The sequence below is a fragment of the Schistocerca piceifrons genome, chromosome 3 (genome assembly GCF_021461385.2).
Source record: "Schistocerca piceifrons isolate TAMUIC-IGC-003096 chromosome 3, iqSchPice1.1, whole genome shotgun sequence".
In the NCBI taxonomy this organism is placed as follows: Eukaryota; Metazoa; Arthropoda; class Insecta; order Orthoptera; family Acrididae; genus Schistocerca; species Schistocerca piceifrons.
The window spans coordinates 488,161,802-488,180,413 of record NC_060140.1 but is presented as its reverse complement, the minus strand read 5'-3'; the positions used below and the strand labels follow the sequence as shown (position 1 = coordinate 488,180,413).

At 35.9% G+C, this 18,612-nt stretch overlaps 1 protein-coding gene across 1 annotated transcript in view; it reads right to left on the bottom strand.

Annotated features, from left to right (window-relative positions):
• Positions 1-17,661, bottom strand: part of LOC124788261 (xylose isomerase-like) — a 39,895-nt gene extending 22,234 nt beyond the window's left edge. The window contains exons 1-5 of the mRNA XM_047255465.1: positions 17,505-17,661; positions 15,427-15,576; positions 6,411-6,524; positions 6,155-6,320; positions 4,737-4,942 (exon numbers count right to left, since the gene is read on the bottom strand). Of these exons, the coding sequence (XP_047111421.1) occupies positions 4,737-4,942; positions 6,155-6,320; positions 6,411-6,524; positions 15,427-15,576; positions 17,505-17,592 (724 nt within the window). The 5' untranslated portion in view covers positions 17,593-17,661. The remainder of the gene's footprint in view (positions 1-4,736; positions 4,943-6,154; positions 6,321-6,410; positions 6,525-15,426; positions 15,577-17,504) is intronic.
• Positions 17,662-18,612: the final 951 nt, after the last annotated feature.

Genomic DNA, 18,612 nt, shown 5'->3' with positions numbered 1-18,612 from the left:
CACTTTCACCCATGATGGTATCAGTATCACTCATAACTTACATCATCAGTCTGATGGAAACCCATATGCCTTTGTGGAGACACATTTTCAAGGACACTTCTCTGTACATGTGTGGTGTGGTATGATGGATAATCAGTTTATTGGGTCTGTTGTGTTACTGCATCATCTTACAGGGCTCTGTTATGTAGAGTTTTTTTGAAAACGAGTTTGCAGCATTATTGGAAGAGGTTCCTTTGGCTACAAGGATGGAGATATTCTTCCAGCATGATAGGACCCCTGTACATTCTAGTCATCAGTTGACACATCATCACACTTCCCTGGGGCACTTCTGGTGATACCTTTGTTTTCAAAACACTCACTGTTGAGGACAATGTACTGAGTTCTATTATTTACAAAATCCTTAAAGCCACTCACATATCTGGGAACTTATTACACCGAGCAAGGTGGCGCAGTGGTAGCACACTGGACTCGCATTCGGGAGGACGACGGTTCAATCCCGCGTCTGGCCATCCTGATTTAGGTTTTCCGTGATTTCCCTAAATTGCTCCAGGCAAATGCTGGGATGGTTCCTTTGAAAGGGCACGGCTGACTTCCTTCCCCATCCTTCCCTAATCTGATGAGACCGATGACCTCGCTGTTTGGTCTCTTCCCACAACCAACCACCACCACCACCAACTTATTACATATGCTCAGACTTCCATTAACAGTCTGCAGTGGGGCACTGTGTCAAACACTTTCTGGAAATTTAGAAATATGGAATCCGGCTGGTGCCCTTCATCCATGATTCGCAGGGTATCATATCAGAAAACCAGTGTTTTTTTTTTTCCTATTGCTCAGTGCAGTTTCCCTTTGATAAATAATGCTTTATACAGTGTAAGTAATGTAACAAGACGATGTTATTTGGAGTCATGGTCCAATTGGTTTATGGTAACCTTTACAGTGAATTAAAAAAAAAAATTATCACGTTGGGGATTTTCTGCAGTTCACAGCTATGGCTGTGTAGCCACAATGTTATTCTTTTTATTTACTTTTTTTAGATGAAATTCAGAGAGAATTCAGCTCAAGTTTCTACAAGTTAATGAAACAAAACTGTTAACAGAAAAATTTTCACCTGGCTACTAAAGAATCCAGTGTCCCTTTCAGGAATGCAATGGAGTTAAAGGAAGATGAAGACATGATTGTTGAAAATGAAGATGATGCTGATGATTGTGGTGATCATGATATTCTGAAATAATTCCATGTGAATATGAGAAGTATTCAGTCTTTTCTTCAGAAGTTCAATGAAGTTGGAGTAAGTTGAAGACATGACTTGCAAAGATGAAGATGATGCTTATGATTGTGACAAAGGTTGATAACCTATAAGCTGATTGATTACAGCACAGATATCATAGGACACAATTACCAGTTACCAACACAATGCTGATGTGATACACATACAGTAAATTTGTGCACTGCAAGTGATGCTAATTGTGTTGAAAACCATGATGAAAATTAATACATAGTACTAGTCCAAGTGTACTGCAAAACCACAAAAATGTATTACTTTGTGAAACACTGTTGTCCAAAGTCATTTGGGAATGTTTTAGGAGAAGCTCAGAGTAAAGCTGGCATTACAAGATTGAGTAGTTGTTATCATGCAATGAAAATAATTTATTTAATCTGAGAAAAATCTATGCAGTTACAGACATCTTTGTGCTTAAAATTTTCTGTAAGAGACAGTTTGACTACATGAAAGAGTTTATAATATGTTATACCCTATTGCTGAAGCTCTGAATATACTGTGAGATGGAAAATGTGTAATTTATATGGACTTTTAGTACCATCCTTTATGGCTCTATTTAAATTTTATGAAAATTGGAGATCAGTTCCCTTAAATACTGCAGAGCAATGGAAAATTCCCACCAAGAAAGCTCTTTTTACATCAAAGGTGTAAGTATAGGTGGGTATACAGCAAATTACAGGAAGAAAATAAATGGAAAAGTAAAATTTGGTCTGGACTGATTTTGAATAACAACATGAAGTTTTCAGAACTAAGCTTCCTACAAGCCTGAGAATGAAAATGTACAATTTAGTGTGTAAAACTAGTTTTGACTTGTGGTAGTGAGATATGGACATTTAAACACTAAAAAAAGTTGAATGTTGGTGTGTGAACAATGGATAAGTGGGTTTGCTAGTACAGACTGTAAAACAAATACATGGATCAGGGAAAAAACTAGAGTGGGAGATATAAGTGTAATGAAAATGAAATGCAGGTGTGCAAAAACATAAACCAGGTCAATGATTGGTAGACAGGCCAAGGAAGTTCTTAGCAGAATTCCAAGAGACACAAAAAGGCTGAGCTGATAATGAAACAAAAGGTGGGTTGATTACTTATGACAACATATAGGAGCCACATAGATGATTATATACAAAACTTGGATGGCATGGAGAGGTCTGGAGAAGGCCTTTATCCAGCAGTGGATGTCAAATCACTGCTGCTGCTGTTGCTTCTGTTGATGTTGTTAATGATGATGATGATAATGATGATGATTATGGGGCTATGAACAGGTAAACTTAAATCATGTTTATGTTAAATTCTTACCTTCCTCTGTTTCTTTAAACAAAGTCAAGGTATAAAAATAACTAGGTTTATCATAATAACACATATGCAAATCTCAAGCATATGGAAATATTTTCAGGCATATAGAAAAACAATGAAACAAAAAAAGTGTTTCAACAGTGAACAACAAACAGTTCAGAAAGTGTTATGTCTCTTGGGCCCCGTGATTAAGAAACAGAGATAAATTTTAATATATTTTATGGCTTTTCAGTGTCTCTCTCATTCTTTCTTTCCATCTTTGCTCTGCAGGAGAGGAATTATAGGCTGTGAAACCTTGACATTTGAAATTCATCCAAAAATTCCTGCTGCTTCCTCTGAATTTACATTTTTATTTATATTAGAAAAATTGAAAGTGTGGACAGCTGGTGCAATTATATGAATAGATAAATCATTCACGTTTAAGTAAATGATTGCCTTTTCTGAAGATTCCTACCCCCACTATGTGTTAGAACATCAATGGAATGCTTCTTCTCTTCATTGTCAGAAGAGAGTACTCAGCAGCACGATTGTTGTTCTGCACACACACACACACTCTTTTCTATCTCTTAGGTAATATCTTATCCATATGACTATTTTTATCAAATGCCTTCAATAACAGTTAATGTCTCCCCATACCATTTTGTCACTGATTAGAGAGGTGTTGAGCAGGAGACAGGTATATACAGAGTGTCCCAGGAGGGATGATCAGTATTTAGTGATATGACAGGAACAATTTTTTGAAGCAAAGAAGTCTAGTAAATGTGGGTTCTAAAGTGTAAACCATAAGAGCTGTGAGCAATTCTTCATCTTTGATACAGTGAAACAAATGTGTCAAAGTGCAAGCTCATTGCTTTCCGTATTTTTGGAGGAGATAGTATGCACCAAACCAAGAAACAATTGTCTAGTAAACATGAGTTCTAAAATGAATACATTAAGAGCTATGAGCACTTGTTCTGTAGAAGAGGTGTACAGGGTGCGGCAGTCAAATGTGCATTCATTATTAGTGCGTGGAAGCGTTGGAAGTAGTCGGGGGTGAGTAACCAAGGTCACCACATTGCATTCCCTAACACAAAGCATTTCAGTAGCCATGGATCAGTGGACTAAGCAACAACAGTCATTTGCAGTGAAAGCATTCTACCAAAGTGGTAGTTATGTAGCCACTCAGCATCATTTCCGGGTGCATTTTCAAATTAATAATAAAAGGCCGATGCCTTCAGTTAACTCAATAAAAACTTGGGTTGAAAACTCTGAAAACGTCAGTGAAACAAGAAGGAAAAGAGGTAGCAAAGAGAAGACAGTGCAGACTCCCAAGAATGTGGAATGTGTAAGTATTGCTGTGGGAAGAAGCCCCTAGAGATCAGCATGCAGACAGAGTTTTGCACTTGGAATTTCTGACAGGACTGTCCAAAGGATTTTGAGGTTAGAATTACATCACTACTCATACAAAATCCAGGTGATTAACTCTTTGAATAATAACGACTCTTCTATTCAGTAAGTAATAATGTATCCTCATGCAGACATTCGTATCAACCTATCCACTTCTCATTTACGAACCTAACAGAAACTTACAAATTACTGATGGTTACCTGCTAAAAGTGATGTTTAAATGACTGTGAGTGATGCAGTTATCCAGAAAATTTTACAGTCTGATTGATGTTTGGTTACAATAAGATTACTAACAGGCTCTAATTATACTATGAAATTAGTTGCCAAAAATTATATTTAATCCTCATATTCATAGTTCAAATGGCTGACATTTGCAACTAAGCTAAGAGGATAGACTGCTACCAGAGGAAGCACTGAGTAGCACACAATGAAGAAAGTCTGCTGGATATTACTAGCAATCAGTTTAATTTCTTGAATGGTCTTGTGTCTTTGAGTTGTGCTTGCTTGTGCTGTCTACTTTAAAAGAAGGCCTTTTGGCTGAAAGGTCACTTGTTTAGCAGTCTTTTTGTTGTGTCTGTCTGTGACTCAACATCTCCACTATGATGAGTAGCAATCTACCCTTTTCATAATATTGTCATTATTCCACACTGGGTTTTCAACTGTTAGATTAATTACTCCATCATATTACAATAAAACACACACACATTCACACAGGTATGGTTTGGAAGATACTAGAGCAAGAAAGTAATACAATATATTACATCATACTTGCCTACAATCATCTTCAAAACACGTGAATAGATGCGTAGTTCACGAGGAATGTCTGTGTTCAGTATGCTACTATATCCCTCATAAAACCCCTTGAAAAGAAAATTTTCTGCACCCAACTTATGTGCAATATCAAGAGCTTTCTTGAGTTGTGCTCCTGCATAGCCAGTTATGTAAGCCTCTGGGCTTGTGACAGCTCCACTCACATATCTGAAACACAGAGTGTGCCATATATAATGTAATGTTAACTGTCGTTATGGTTATTCCTTCAGGCCCACTGTTTTCACTTATTATCAGAAGTTCAAATTAACTACAAAATGAGGTGTATGTCATACATATTCATTTGTTTCCACTTGTTTTTATCTACCTGATCTTACACACCTAGTTCCATAGGACCACACTGAGGAGCAAACCTCCATGGTCATGGAATGAGTCAGTGCATGAAAATAACAACAGAAGTTAATAACAGATAAAATAAAATTTACACAAATCCTACACAAACAATGAGCTGCAGAGTATATATTAGCATAATCAACAATGTAACACAGAAAGTGTTTATTGGATTTTTTCCTAGTATTAACTAAATGAAAGCTGCCAATTCTTGGGAATAAGTTCACATTGTCAACAAAATTTAACATCAAAGAAAATCTTTCAGAATAAAATGCATAAGTGTGTTACATAATTGGTTTCAAAAGATTAATGTGCCATCTTCAGAAGTCTAAAAAATTTGGGATATTACAAATCATTAGAATTGGGCCATGTATGTATGTAAAGAATAAGAAGCAGATTACAGAAACTTACTTAATATTAGTTTAGTCAAGTTCTATTGATTTACAACATTCCAAATTTTATGGATTACTGACAACAACAGATTAAGATGTTGAAACTGATAAACCGAAACAATTTCCTAGCTGTGCAACTGGTAATTGAATTTTATTCTTATGTACAACAGCTACCAAGAAAATGACAGCTAGGTATGAAATCATTAAAGAAAATACAGCATGATTTATAGAGTGCTGAAATTATATCTTAGATTTGTCTTTTTTATTTACAGCATTTGAACCATTAATTCTAGTAAAAAGTAGTTTAAGAAAAGGTTGTTGGAAATCTGTAGTTCAACATTCCAGACTTAATAGTTTATTCACAAACAAAAGTTTTAAAAGAAATATCAGATTGTATGCCAGAGAGGCAACAAGAAGAAACAACTATTTAGGGATTCATGTGAACTCACCATCCCTAATCATAACACCCTTTTCACTTCTACTAATATTTTTTATGTATGGGAAGCTGCATAAAACAAAATAATGACATTCTTATATGCTCTGATTACAATCAATACAGCATATAGGTAAAGAAGCATGTTAACTTATTAAACCTTTAAACCTTTGCATGAACTTGGTTTTTTTAATTAAGTGATCTCACCTGCAATTGGTCCTGAGGTCAGCAGCAACCCAAAGTGGTCTTATACCAGTACGCTGTTGTAGATCAAGTATAACTTGAGTGGACTCATCTATGAAATGATGTGTTTCTTCAAGAGTGTCTCCTTCTGGAGCAATATCAGTATCATACAGTGTCCAATATTTAACACCTAAATCAATAAGATTGAATTATTTACATATAATTCTTTGTTGTAGTATAATAATAACTCCCTCAGTAGAAACAGCAATTCAGACCTTACCAAGTTTGGAATAAAGCTCAAAGGCTGCCTTCAAACGCCGCTTGTAATTTTCTTCTGTATGAGACCCATCATCCCATGATTTACAGAGTGTTGAATTTAAGGGGTAATCTCCACCTATAATGCAAGACTTTGTCAGCATTCACTGTAATAACATTTGAACCAAACACAAAAAATATTCGAATAAAAATTACAGGTCTCCCAAAAGGTCTAGTAGGAAAGTGGCAATTTTTACAACATATCCCATGTAAAATCTTACTGGAATTTGTTCAAGGCATAGTGCTTGTTTACTTTAAGTAGTCTTAATTGTTTTTCAGTCCTGAGTGAGCCCATATCAATATCTTACATTTCTGAATATGTGCAATTGCCAAATATTAGTACGGCAGTATCCTGATGTGTATTGTGCATTTTTAAATGCTGAATTTAATATTTCGGTATTCTATATTTTGTCATTAGTTTCAATATCAAATTGATCAACAAGAGATTAAATGGAACATTTGGATTTGATATCGACTTTACATGTTACCAGAACTTCCAAGAATTTTAAGAGAGATCCTTCACCAGGATCTTACTGCAAAAATTATTGCAAGTTTCAAGCATGGCCCTTCTTACAGATGCAGTAGTTGCCAATGAGTCTTCTCTATCAGTTTTCCTGCAGTATCTTTTGTAGTTAATGTGTTGTTGTCTCCTGATTTGCAACATTCTCGAAATCAGTCCATTAAACCAAGGTGAGTCCTTGCTGTCCTTACTTAGTTTAGTTGTTATGTATTTATCTAGAACACAGTTTGCAACATTTTTGAGCTGTAATCACAATTATTCTGCTGCTCACCACAAACAGGAGGTGTTTAGTAGCAGACACCCACATTGGAAAAAGATTGATAGCTATTAAGAGCCTGAATTAAGCCATTTATCGGAAACAGTTCAAACACACTAACCCACACATGTACAACTTGTACACCAAGGCCACGGTCATTCTGGCCGCAAAGGTAATCTTTTTTTTTTTCATTTTACCAATCTGTCTCTCAATGTCTCCTCTATGTGGTGAGTAGCAGTCTATCCATTTCATTCAATAAAACACAAGTGGTGCACTAGCTTCCTTGATGACCTTTCTACCTTTAGTGACTATGCTCGTGTAATAGCATCATCTATATCTCTGATTTGTGACACTCTAGAAAATATCAAGTTTGTCTGTAGCAATGTAGCATCCTGCGGTCAGCAAGAAAGAACTAACAGTCAATTTGAACACACTTTATTATAATTAAAGAAAAATGCCTTCTTGGCATACACTAAGTTTTGAACACAAGAACAACCAGAAAATCCCACAACTCTTGTAGCGGCAAACCAGATAAGGAAACAAGACAATGGAAGAAAATACTGACCAAAATCTACTTTACAAAATACAACATGCTACTACAATGCTATGATGAGTGAATAGAATGCTAGAGCCAGCATAAGTACTGGCCAGAGCTGTTCCTAGCAGTTGATAAACACTGCCGGTCTGATGGTCTATGCATGCTTATAAAGCCAGGTCTGCAGAGTGTTACATGAGTCATACGAGTTCTGATTGATGGAACACTGTCACATGGTGTTTGGTGAAGTAGTTCCGTGTTTATTTGCAAAGTCTGTTATTGTTTCTGTCTTTCTGCCTGCTGGTTATGTTTCTCTCTGTGCTCCTGAAAGGGGTTTGGCAACCCATCTTACGTGTCAGCTGTGTTGGCCCTCTAACTAATAAGAGGCCGCTACAACAAGGAAAGTCTAAAATATTTCTTTTGCATGGTGGTTGTCAAACTAGTTCTTCTAGGCATTTGTCTGCAATCTATTCACTTATACTTCACAAGACTGCTTGTTCATACCAGTGATAACATGTAACTTTTCCAGCTAACACTCTTGTATTCCCTGCTAATGGTGACACAGGCTCAGACTCCAGTATTGATACAGATACCACATTATCACTGACCTATGTCACAGTCCATGCTAGGCTGCACTCACAAGAAAATGCAGCCCATACCAGGGGATGCTCACAGTATGTTCAGTGGAGTTCTCAGTTATGGCACATGGACTATATTTATGGACCCACATAGACCATACCAGGCATTTCATATTGTCTAGCAGTACTGATTGCGAAGAGCCGCTAAACTTAGATTCTACCATATTGGTACATGGAAAGAGTTTGTTCATTCTGTATGATGACTTGGCTGTGGAGTCCTGAACTTTCAAGTTAAAATTTCTGGGCATCATCAACATACCGTAGTAAAATTTCTGGCTCTGGCCTTGCTGTACTGGACTTTGATTTGGTACAAACAGGTTAAGATCTATTTTACTCATTGTATTTTGTTTTAGCTGTGAATAACTCAGAATATAAATCAAGTCTGTGTTAAATACTTCAGATACTCGGCACATTAAAGTCTCTACATTGTGCTACAATATGATGGTATTATTAAGTTTATGCTTCCTTTTGGTGACCCCTCTATCAATGTATCTTACTTTTACGGATGGTAGAACATGTCAGATTATTAATCTAAATCGATCAACCATTGTTATGCTTGTCAGTACTCAGTCATACTCATTCTGGACCTTGCTAGACCCAATTTTTCTTCTTGTAACTATAAGAACTTGTGTCAGATACTTAACTTCAAATCCTGCAGTCTAATCTATCTTTCTGCTATAAATTCCATCTGCTGTCAAAAATTTCCCTACACTCTACTTTGTGTTTCAACCAACTCTTAGTTTCCAATATTTTGGCACGGGAAAGGGGTAGAGAGGGTGGGAGGAATCAACTGCATTTCACATGTACTCTGGTGCCTGAGAGGCTATTTCTAACATACAGTGCACTCTTGACTTACAAGAGGACATTACGGACTGGCACTCTTCAAATGCCTTTATACTTACAGGATTTGAAGTTAAGTATCTTGACACAAGTTCCCAACATCAATACATGATTTCAGAGTGCTGTTAAGTATAAAACATTTGCAGCTTATTAACACATTTGTTGGTTGCCAAGTGCTTAGTGTAAAAGCTTGTAGGTGTATCTACATCTACATCTACATCTACGTCTACATCCATACTCCACAAACCACCTGACGGTGTGTGGTGGGGGGTACTTTGAGTACCTCTATCAGTTCTCCCTTCTATTCCAGTCTCGTATTGTTCATGGAAAGAAAGATTGTGAAGTCGGTATTTCAAATCTTGACTGTGACAATACTTTTTTACTTTTATTAAAAAAACTTATATTTGTTAACAAACAGAATTGTTAATTAGCAAGTACTGAATCATAATTCTTCAGTAATTACTAATCACAGTAAAATGGCAGTATTCACAATCAATTGAAACTTGGTGCATAAATGCAAAAAGTCATACATAAAATCAAATAATTTTTATGTCTAGAAACTGAACTGCATTACTGATGAATGTATTTTTTTTACATGTAACAGTAAGGCATTTTGCATATCTGTATCAAATATTAATTTACAATTTTTGCACGAGCAGCAGTTTAAAAAATTTTTTGTCAAATATATTACAATAAATTCATTTTGCAAAAAATGTACAACCCATTGAAATTTCAAACTGATGATGCTTTTTTAGAATATAAATGAGCTAACTCTATCAGCAGACCAATATTTGTCATCAGGAATTATGACATCCTCTCACACATTTATGCCATGTAGTTTCATTTTGGGACCAAGTTAGTTTAAGCAGACAATACTCCAATACAAAATGTGCCCTATCCAAAGGAACAATCCTGGCATTTGTCTGGAGTGACTGAGGGAAATAATGGAAAACCTAATTATGGATGGCTAGATGAAGATCTGAACCATCATCCTCCTGAATGAAGTCCAGTGTGCTAACCACTGCACCTTCTTGCTCAGTGTTAATAGTAGTAGCAATAATATTAGTTGTTTGCTTTTTTTTATCTTTTGTCTGAAAATTATTTTGATGGTGTTCTCTCTCCTACTATATCCTATGCAAACATCTTCATCTGTGTACAGAAATTGCAGTCTACACCACTTGAAGCTGTTCACTGCAATCAAGCCACTCTCTCTAAATTTGAGATTAGATGCCACTAATTTGAAAACAAGCTCTTGCTTGCTCAGTTTTATTAAATAGCTGCTGTTCATCTTGCAGTGACTGCTTAATATTTTTCTCCTCTATAAATTTAGTCCTATAAGAATGATTGTATCCTTTTGCCAGTCATCACAGACATAGCTGAAATTATACAAAATGGAAACTTGATTCCATTGATGTTATTCAAAGAAAATAATTACCTGTATTTGTAACTGCAGAGGATTTTTTACAATAAATTACTGCTTGCCAAGTAGTTTCACAGTGATCACCATCATATGCCATGCAGCTAAAAGGAATCTAGATAATCAAATAATTTGTAGAAGAAGTTGATAATGAGGTATGATTCCTACAAAAAATTCCACTCTGAATTCTAGATAAGAAGGTGAAGTCTACATGAAAATATTTTTTGTGACTTTCATTGTGGTTGTTCAACTTATAGTTTAGCTCAAAATGTTTTTTTATCATCAGCTAAAAAACTGATCAAAGAGTGAATATAACGAGAAGTGATCATAAGAATTTCCAGAACCTTAAAGAGACCTCTACAACAGTTTGGGTTATCTACTCTAAGTAATGGCTTATTCAGTACTGTGACAAAAGAAGATGACAGCACCAGACTGATTGTGAAGCTCTCATGACCGGAACTTCCACCTGTGAACAGAACTATCAGAAAACCTAGACATATTATCATAGCAGGCTGGGATGGAAGAAGCAATTTGATTATTAGTTGTATGATAATGTACAAACACATTGGAGGAAGAATAAGAGATGTAAAAATCATAGCAACAGAATCATTGGATAATGATCAAAGGTTCTTTATAGCTGATCTGAAGGAAAAAATGACAATCACAACCTGTTCAAAAAGTATGACTAAGATAAAAGAATGGATACTAAAGGAAGCAGAAATGAAGAACATCTATCAGTCTGATAACAGCAAAGTTACCAACAAATGAAACAGGAAGTGCAAATGAAGAGTGGGGAGCATTTAAGACAAGATTAATTAACTGCACTGTACAAGTCTGTGGCAGAACAAATGGTAAAGTAAAACAGAAGGAAACCAACTGGTGGAATGATAGATGAAAGGAAGCTATTAAAAAAATGGAACATAGCAAAGAAAATTAAAGTGTGCAGAAACAAAAAGAAACCCATGGAATCAGGTCAGTACATACTGAAGTACTACCCACATTGGACCAGGTATATAGGTAGAACAGACTTAAGGTCAAAAGTTTGTGAAGGAAGAAAAGGAGAGGAGTAGGGAAATATTCACCCAAAGACTAGAGGAGGTCAGCAGTTGAAACAAAAATATGCTACAGGGATTGGTAAAAGGTGGAAGATGAGATAGAGAAGCTATAGTACAAGATGCAGAAAGGATCAGAGAGGAATGAAAAGATACTTCAAAACTTTACTGAATGGCAAGAAAATGATAAAAGAGGAACAGGAAATCAATAATGTACTAGAACCTGAAATGGAACAATTGCCTATTATGTAGGCAGAGATGTAGAATGCCTTGAAGCAGATGAAAGGAGGCAAGTCAGCTGGGCCAGACGAATTGACAGCAGACTGATAAAGGCTGCAGGCATCCAAGGAATACAATGTTTACATCAAACACTGGGAGTCTTGGGAGGGAAATAAAGATGACTGGAAGAAGGCAATTATAATACCACTGTTAAAGAAAGAAGCTAGGAGAATGTTCTAATTATAGAGGAATCAGCCTGTTATCTTACTGTCTTAAGAAGTTGGAAAAGATTATTCAGAGAAGATTAAGATCATTGCCAGAAAACCAGTTTGAAGGGGAACAACATGGAGTCAGAACAGGCAGAGGAACAACAAACCTCATATTTCCCTAAGACAGTTAAAGGAAAAGGATTGGGAAGGGAGTAAAGATCTCATAATTGTTTTTCTGGTTTTGGAAAAAGCATATGACAGTGTGCCAAGGTGAGCAATCTGGGAGTGTTCAGGAAAACTAATGGTTCCAAACTCCTTAATAAGGAGAGTGCAAACGCTATATGAAGGCTGCAAAAGTTGTGTGCCAGTGGATAATGGCAGGTCATTCAGGACACAGAGATAAGTGCTATAGGGTAGTGTTCTTCCCCCTGTTACTTTTTATTGCATTTATGGATGTGATTGTAAAAGAAATCAAGGTGATAGGAAATGGTGATATCAGAGTCTTAGTCTTTGGTGATGTAGCTGTTTTTGGGGAAATGGAACTAGAGGTACAGAGAAGATTGGATGAATGAAACTCCAAGTTCAATGAGTACCGGTTGACAGTAAGCAAGAGCAAACCTGTAGCAATGATGATGATCAGTACATCTGCCCAGAGCAGCCTGATGCTAGATGAAGAGAAAATTGAATGTGTGGAAGCTTTCAATTACCAGGAAAGTACAATATCAAGGAATGTAACTACCAGACCATAAGTGTACAACAGAGTAACAACGGAATCTATTTTTTTTTATGAGATGCAGAACCTTGTGTGAGACAAGGGTGTTCCTATGAGAACCAAACAAACCATGTTTAAAACATATGTCCTGCTGATGATTACATACAGCTTGGAGTGGTGCATAATCAGAAAGGCAGATACAAGCAAGTTACAAGCATGCAACATGAAGTTTCTGTGGTTAGCCTTGCAGAAGACTAAACAAGATAAATTTAGGAATGAAGACATCAGAGGACAGGTGCAAGTAGAATCCATCATTGACTGAGTGCTGCATGACTCAACTGGTTTGGACACGTGAAGAGGATGACGCATACAATAGTCTGTAATGAGAAGGGGGCTAGATCTTTATTTTTGATGTTTTTGAAGATGGATGACAACTTGTAAGTAGCCATACTAAAGTTCCAATTATGACCCCATTGAAAACCTGTGTAATACTGATTTTTAAATAATTTTCTTGAAAGAAAAACTCCTGGCTACACCAGTTTTCTCTTTCCCCAGGAGCTGGGGGAGGGGGCGGGGGGGGGGGGGGGGGGATCCCCACACTTGCCCCCAGGTATGGGTGTCTTTAGAATGAATGATAACTGCTTGCCAAAATAATACTTGCATACTTGTATAGAAATGTGCAGGAAAAAAGACCCATAGGACAATCCATAAAAAAATGGCTAGCTCACATTAAGGAAAATTTGTAGACTAGAGGAAAGAACTGGGAAACAATATCAAGACAAGAAGAGTATCAAGACCAGCCAAAATGAAGGCAAATTGTTCTTAAATATCTCACTCGGCTCACTGGAAGGATACAAATATGATGACTATTACAGCAGCAGTTCACTACTTCACTACTTTCTCAGGTGTGATTCACATGTAACTATTGGTAATTTAATCTTCCAGCAGAATTTTCCAAGTGTACAGCATTTTTGTAAAACTGAAACTGTCTTGACATTTTAAAATATTTTGACTCATTTTCACCTTTCTTTTGTAATCTACACAAAGTAAATAAAAAGAGTTGCTATTGTTTATAACACCATAAGCACACACAAGGAACACTTCCAAAAAAAAAAAAAAACACCACTGCATTTATTATAAGATGCATAAGAGAAGCTTCAATGTAGTTTAAAGCATTATGTTAATAACATGGGTGCAAGCATATACTGTGATGGGCTGAGATGTTCCCATTTTGTAGAATATCAGCTAAAATAGGGATTATTTGTTTGGATGACATATATTTGTGAAGGCAGATAATAAGATACAATCTTTTCTTGTGTCTCATCTTACAGGATATGTATTACACTTACAACAATTTAATTACTTGCATGTGACGGAAAATTATCAATGTGCAGAGTAGTGCATATAACCAAAGGTAGGAAAAACTGCAATGAGCTCTGCAGTGTCACCAATTTAGCTGTCTTTGTCAACAACTCTATCACTCCATCATCACACTAGCCACTGTCTCTTAAAAACTGACTGGTAATGCTGGGATATGCTTCTTGTAGAGACTAAGATTATGCTTCTTATGCACTCTTGAAAAAGTGATATGCAAACAAGCAAGGTAGGTAGTATTCATATGTAACACTAGGTTTGTTTCCTTAATGTGACCTGCAATAAATGTCATTACATAATTGCTGTCACTAAAAAAAGTAACTGTTCAACAGCAGCTATGAAGTGACCATGACACATATGAACAGCAAAATGCCCAATTAGCTGACATGTCACTTTGTAGAATCCGTGTTACTACTAAGCAGATTTCCCTTAACCACCTTTGTCTCAAAGTGTGGGATTAGATTGATTAATACCCTTATAAAAGATTAAAAATTCATTGCAGTAAGTGTATTCAGAATACAGTCAACAAAAATCTATTTCCACCCTTAAAAATGGTTTGGCAAAACTCTGGTAAAATTCATATTATTCTTATCTTCAGAGGATGAGTATGAATAAATAAAGAACTATGGAACAGTGATACCTAGGATATACAGTACCAGTAGTTATGTAGAGGTCAGAATAGTATCCCATATTATGATATGAAAATCGTTAACAATCTCCCATCATCTTCTACAAATTACTCCATTATTTATGTTTAAGTATTGAAGATTCCTGTGTACTACACGTCAAGTAGAAATGCTCAATGTATTAGACTAATATTTTTAGAGAATGTAGAATCAGTTTACTCATGTAGATACTAACAGAATCGTGGAAAGTAAACAGAGAAAGCATTACCTTTTTCACACTAGCAGGTTTCCATTAACCACTCTATGTTAAGTTTGATCCAAGAAAACACAAATAACTAAAAACAGTTAAAAATAATTATTTAGTAATGCAGTTTCTGACAGATGCTTCTCTTAATTAATATATACTCAGTACACATCAATGAAGGTTATCCTTTATCATGAGCTCCTACGTAAAGGACAAATTAATCAATCATACTTTACTGCTATTTATCTGGGTACCCACATTGACAAAGCATGCTGTATATTATTGTATTTGTTGTCACTTGTATGCAAACATCAATACTCTTTTTTAACAGATACTTGCCTGAATGGCAGAATGCATTTCTGAATGAAATACATGGCCGAAGCCAATCTTCCATAGCTCTCCCATGAATTCGCTCAGCGGCATTATAATACTGATATGTAAGTGTATCTTCATATGCAGCATCTGCATGAAACTCTACTCGATTCAACCCTGTAAAATCAAGTGTAATGTGACATGTAGACATCTGATACATGACTAATAAAAGAAAACAACACAACTACACATATAAGTCATCATCTCCAATGAATGAAAATTAGTTAATTGAAGTTATTTATAATGTTAAACCAGATATAACAATACAACATAGGGTTAAGCTAAGCAGGCAAGTAATTGAATTTATGGTTCAAGAACTGTCCAGAGGTACAATCATATCCTCCATGTTATACTTTATACGAGAGGACTTCAGTAGGTAAGCTACACATGTTACACCATGCTACGGCCACTGCACAATGAGAGTGCTGCATTGTCAGAAGAGATTACATGTTTAGGGTTTCCTCCACAGACAATTCTGCTGCAGTATGGATAACAGAAGCATCACAGTGTGGGAATGAAATACCATAGCAACTGGAAACATAATAAAAAGTTGAAGTATGCAGGATAGTACAATTCTTGTAAACAAAATGTCTAAATTGCACATAGATTCACCATGAAATTATTGCAGTATGTGGATCAATTACAATGTCATGTTCATAGTGACAACAATCTGACCGAAGGTACACTGGCATGGGATATGCTGATTGGGAAGGAAGCTATCAGTGTCCATCACAGATGACAACATCCAGGCAGTTGAGGAACTGATTTGTGACACTCTCAGATTTCCTGACAATGAGGGTGTCCACACAGTGGCTCTCAAATGACTCCATGACAATGGAGTGAGTGTCTATTGTTGAGGAATTGAATGATTGATAGAACATTCTGACCATTGTTTGCAGAGATGATGACAATGCTGAAAAATAGTGTCATGTATCTGTGCCATTTAGAAGTGCAGTGGAGTATTAAATGAAAGTTACTTGGCCTGCCATAAAATGTGTAACTTATTTTTTTAACTTGTAGTTGTTATTTCATTGTTACTATCATTACCTGCATACTGTGTGCTTTCTTACTCACAATTTGAAGAAACTTTACCACTCCTTTAGTATAAGTGTGAATATTTAAAATGGAACTGTATTTTTAAGTTTTATTTTTCAGCTTTGTTTCAGTAATTTTGGTTTCAGGCTTAGTATGTGCCCACCCTTCCTCTGTCAATATTATAAAACTAAACAGCTTATGAACATTAAATAAGTGATTCATAGAGTTTGGTGAACCTGTCCATAAAAGACGACGTCTACTGACATACACACACTTGTATATCACATTCTGAAATTACCAGCCTTCAGAGATGTAACTTAAGGAATTATGCTGAAGCACATGGTACAGAGACTTCAATGTTAATTTAAATGATCACATATTACAACAACTGAGAGCAAATATTTGCTTATCACTTTGACTAGACCTACCATGATAACAGCTATTACCCTAATGAAGTCTACAAATAGGTCCAATATGTTTCATTAAACAGCTTCATACATCTAAGAGTAGGTGTTTTTTGTAGTATTTAATTTTCAAGGAAACAAAAATGGCTAATTTTTTCTGACAAATCAAAATATAAAAGAAAAAAGACAATTTGGAAGAATGTTTTTGCTTAAAATGGCATAAATTTCAATGATAAAAACAAGTAATTAATAGGGGCAATTTCTTGGTTTATTTGTTCTACTTTGGTGCTAATAATGAAGCACAAAAATGAAAACAAAATAGCAGTCAGGAACATTTGTCTGACCAATACAACTGAAACCGAATCTAAAAGAGGATGCTTATAGCTATGAAACAGCACATCCACTAAAAAGAGAACATGACTTTCAATTTGCTATCAAACAGTTGATAGATTGTAATAAAATGGTGTGATATTGTTGAAAAAAGATGAATAATTGCATAATAATATTAAAAAACAAAAAGTTGTTAAGAGAGACAGAGAGAGAGAGAGAGAGAGAGAGAGAGAGAGAGAGCGAGAGGCACACATTAGTTTGAAGAAGGATTCTTACCGGGAAAGTAGTCATTGGCCTCCAAGTTTCGAGCTGTTTCTCGACTGTTGATTGTCTTCTGGCGCTTGTTTGTGCTTTGTGCGTACATTGCTAAGGCTTGCTTCCTACTGAGGCGAGTAGCAGGAGAATGAATGCATAATCTCTCGCCTGGAGGAACCTGAGAAACTTGATCCTAGGTCTCAGGTGTCGAGAGGTATCACCCCATTGTCATGGATATCGTCTTTCTCCACACTCTGTAAACAGTATCAAAAGAGACATGTTGTATAAAGATAGTTTACTCCAGTATTTTAATGTGATTTTGAGTTCTGTATAACAAGAATAATAAATTAGAATTCAATGGAAGGGGAGAGAGAAAAGGGGGGGGGGGGGGGGGGAGTCCCTTAACTTGTGTTTTCTTTCGACGTAATTAATATGATGCCAATTAAGTACCGCTAAATTTTGTCTGCCATATTAGTAAATAAACAAACAAACTGAATTAAATTTACCTTCTCTGTGTATTCTGGATATTTGGAAATTCACAAGAGCAATAACTAAGTACTTCCACCTTTACTTTGAAATGTGTCTTCAGAATACTAAAATCAAGCACTTTGAATCCAGCTTCTTCCATTAAACATATAAAGCTGCAATGTAAAACAATGGAAAAAGTTACGGAATGGGATCTTCTTGAGACATGATTTCTATGAAATAAAGACAGTAATCTTGACACTGTCAAAAATTCTGCAAAATATAAATGCATACAAATGAGATATACAGTTGTTTAGTGTGCTGACTGCAACAATTTATCTGTGTGACTTGTATATCATTGCTGATGGTAAACATTGCAACCCATTACAGGAAACTAGCATCAGAAATTTTACAAACAATTTTTTAATCAAATGAGCATCATCTTTCTTCTACCATCTGGTAGTATGGATATTCCAAAATTCCTATGAGAGACTTGTGTGAACAGTGGTATCTTGTGAACCACATCATCACTTTTCTCTATCATTATTAATTCACCCTCATTATGTGTCCAACCACACAAAGATTACTCATAATTACGTCATGTACTTTCACTTGCAATATTATTACTGTTGAATTCCATGCACAAGACTGTTGTTTGCCTTTC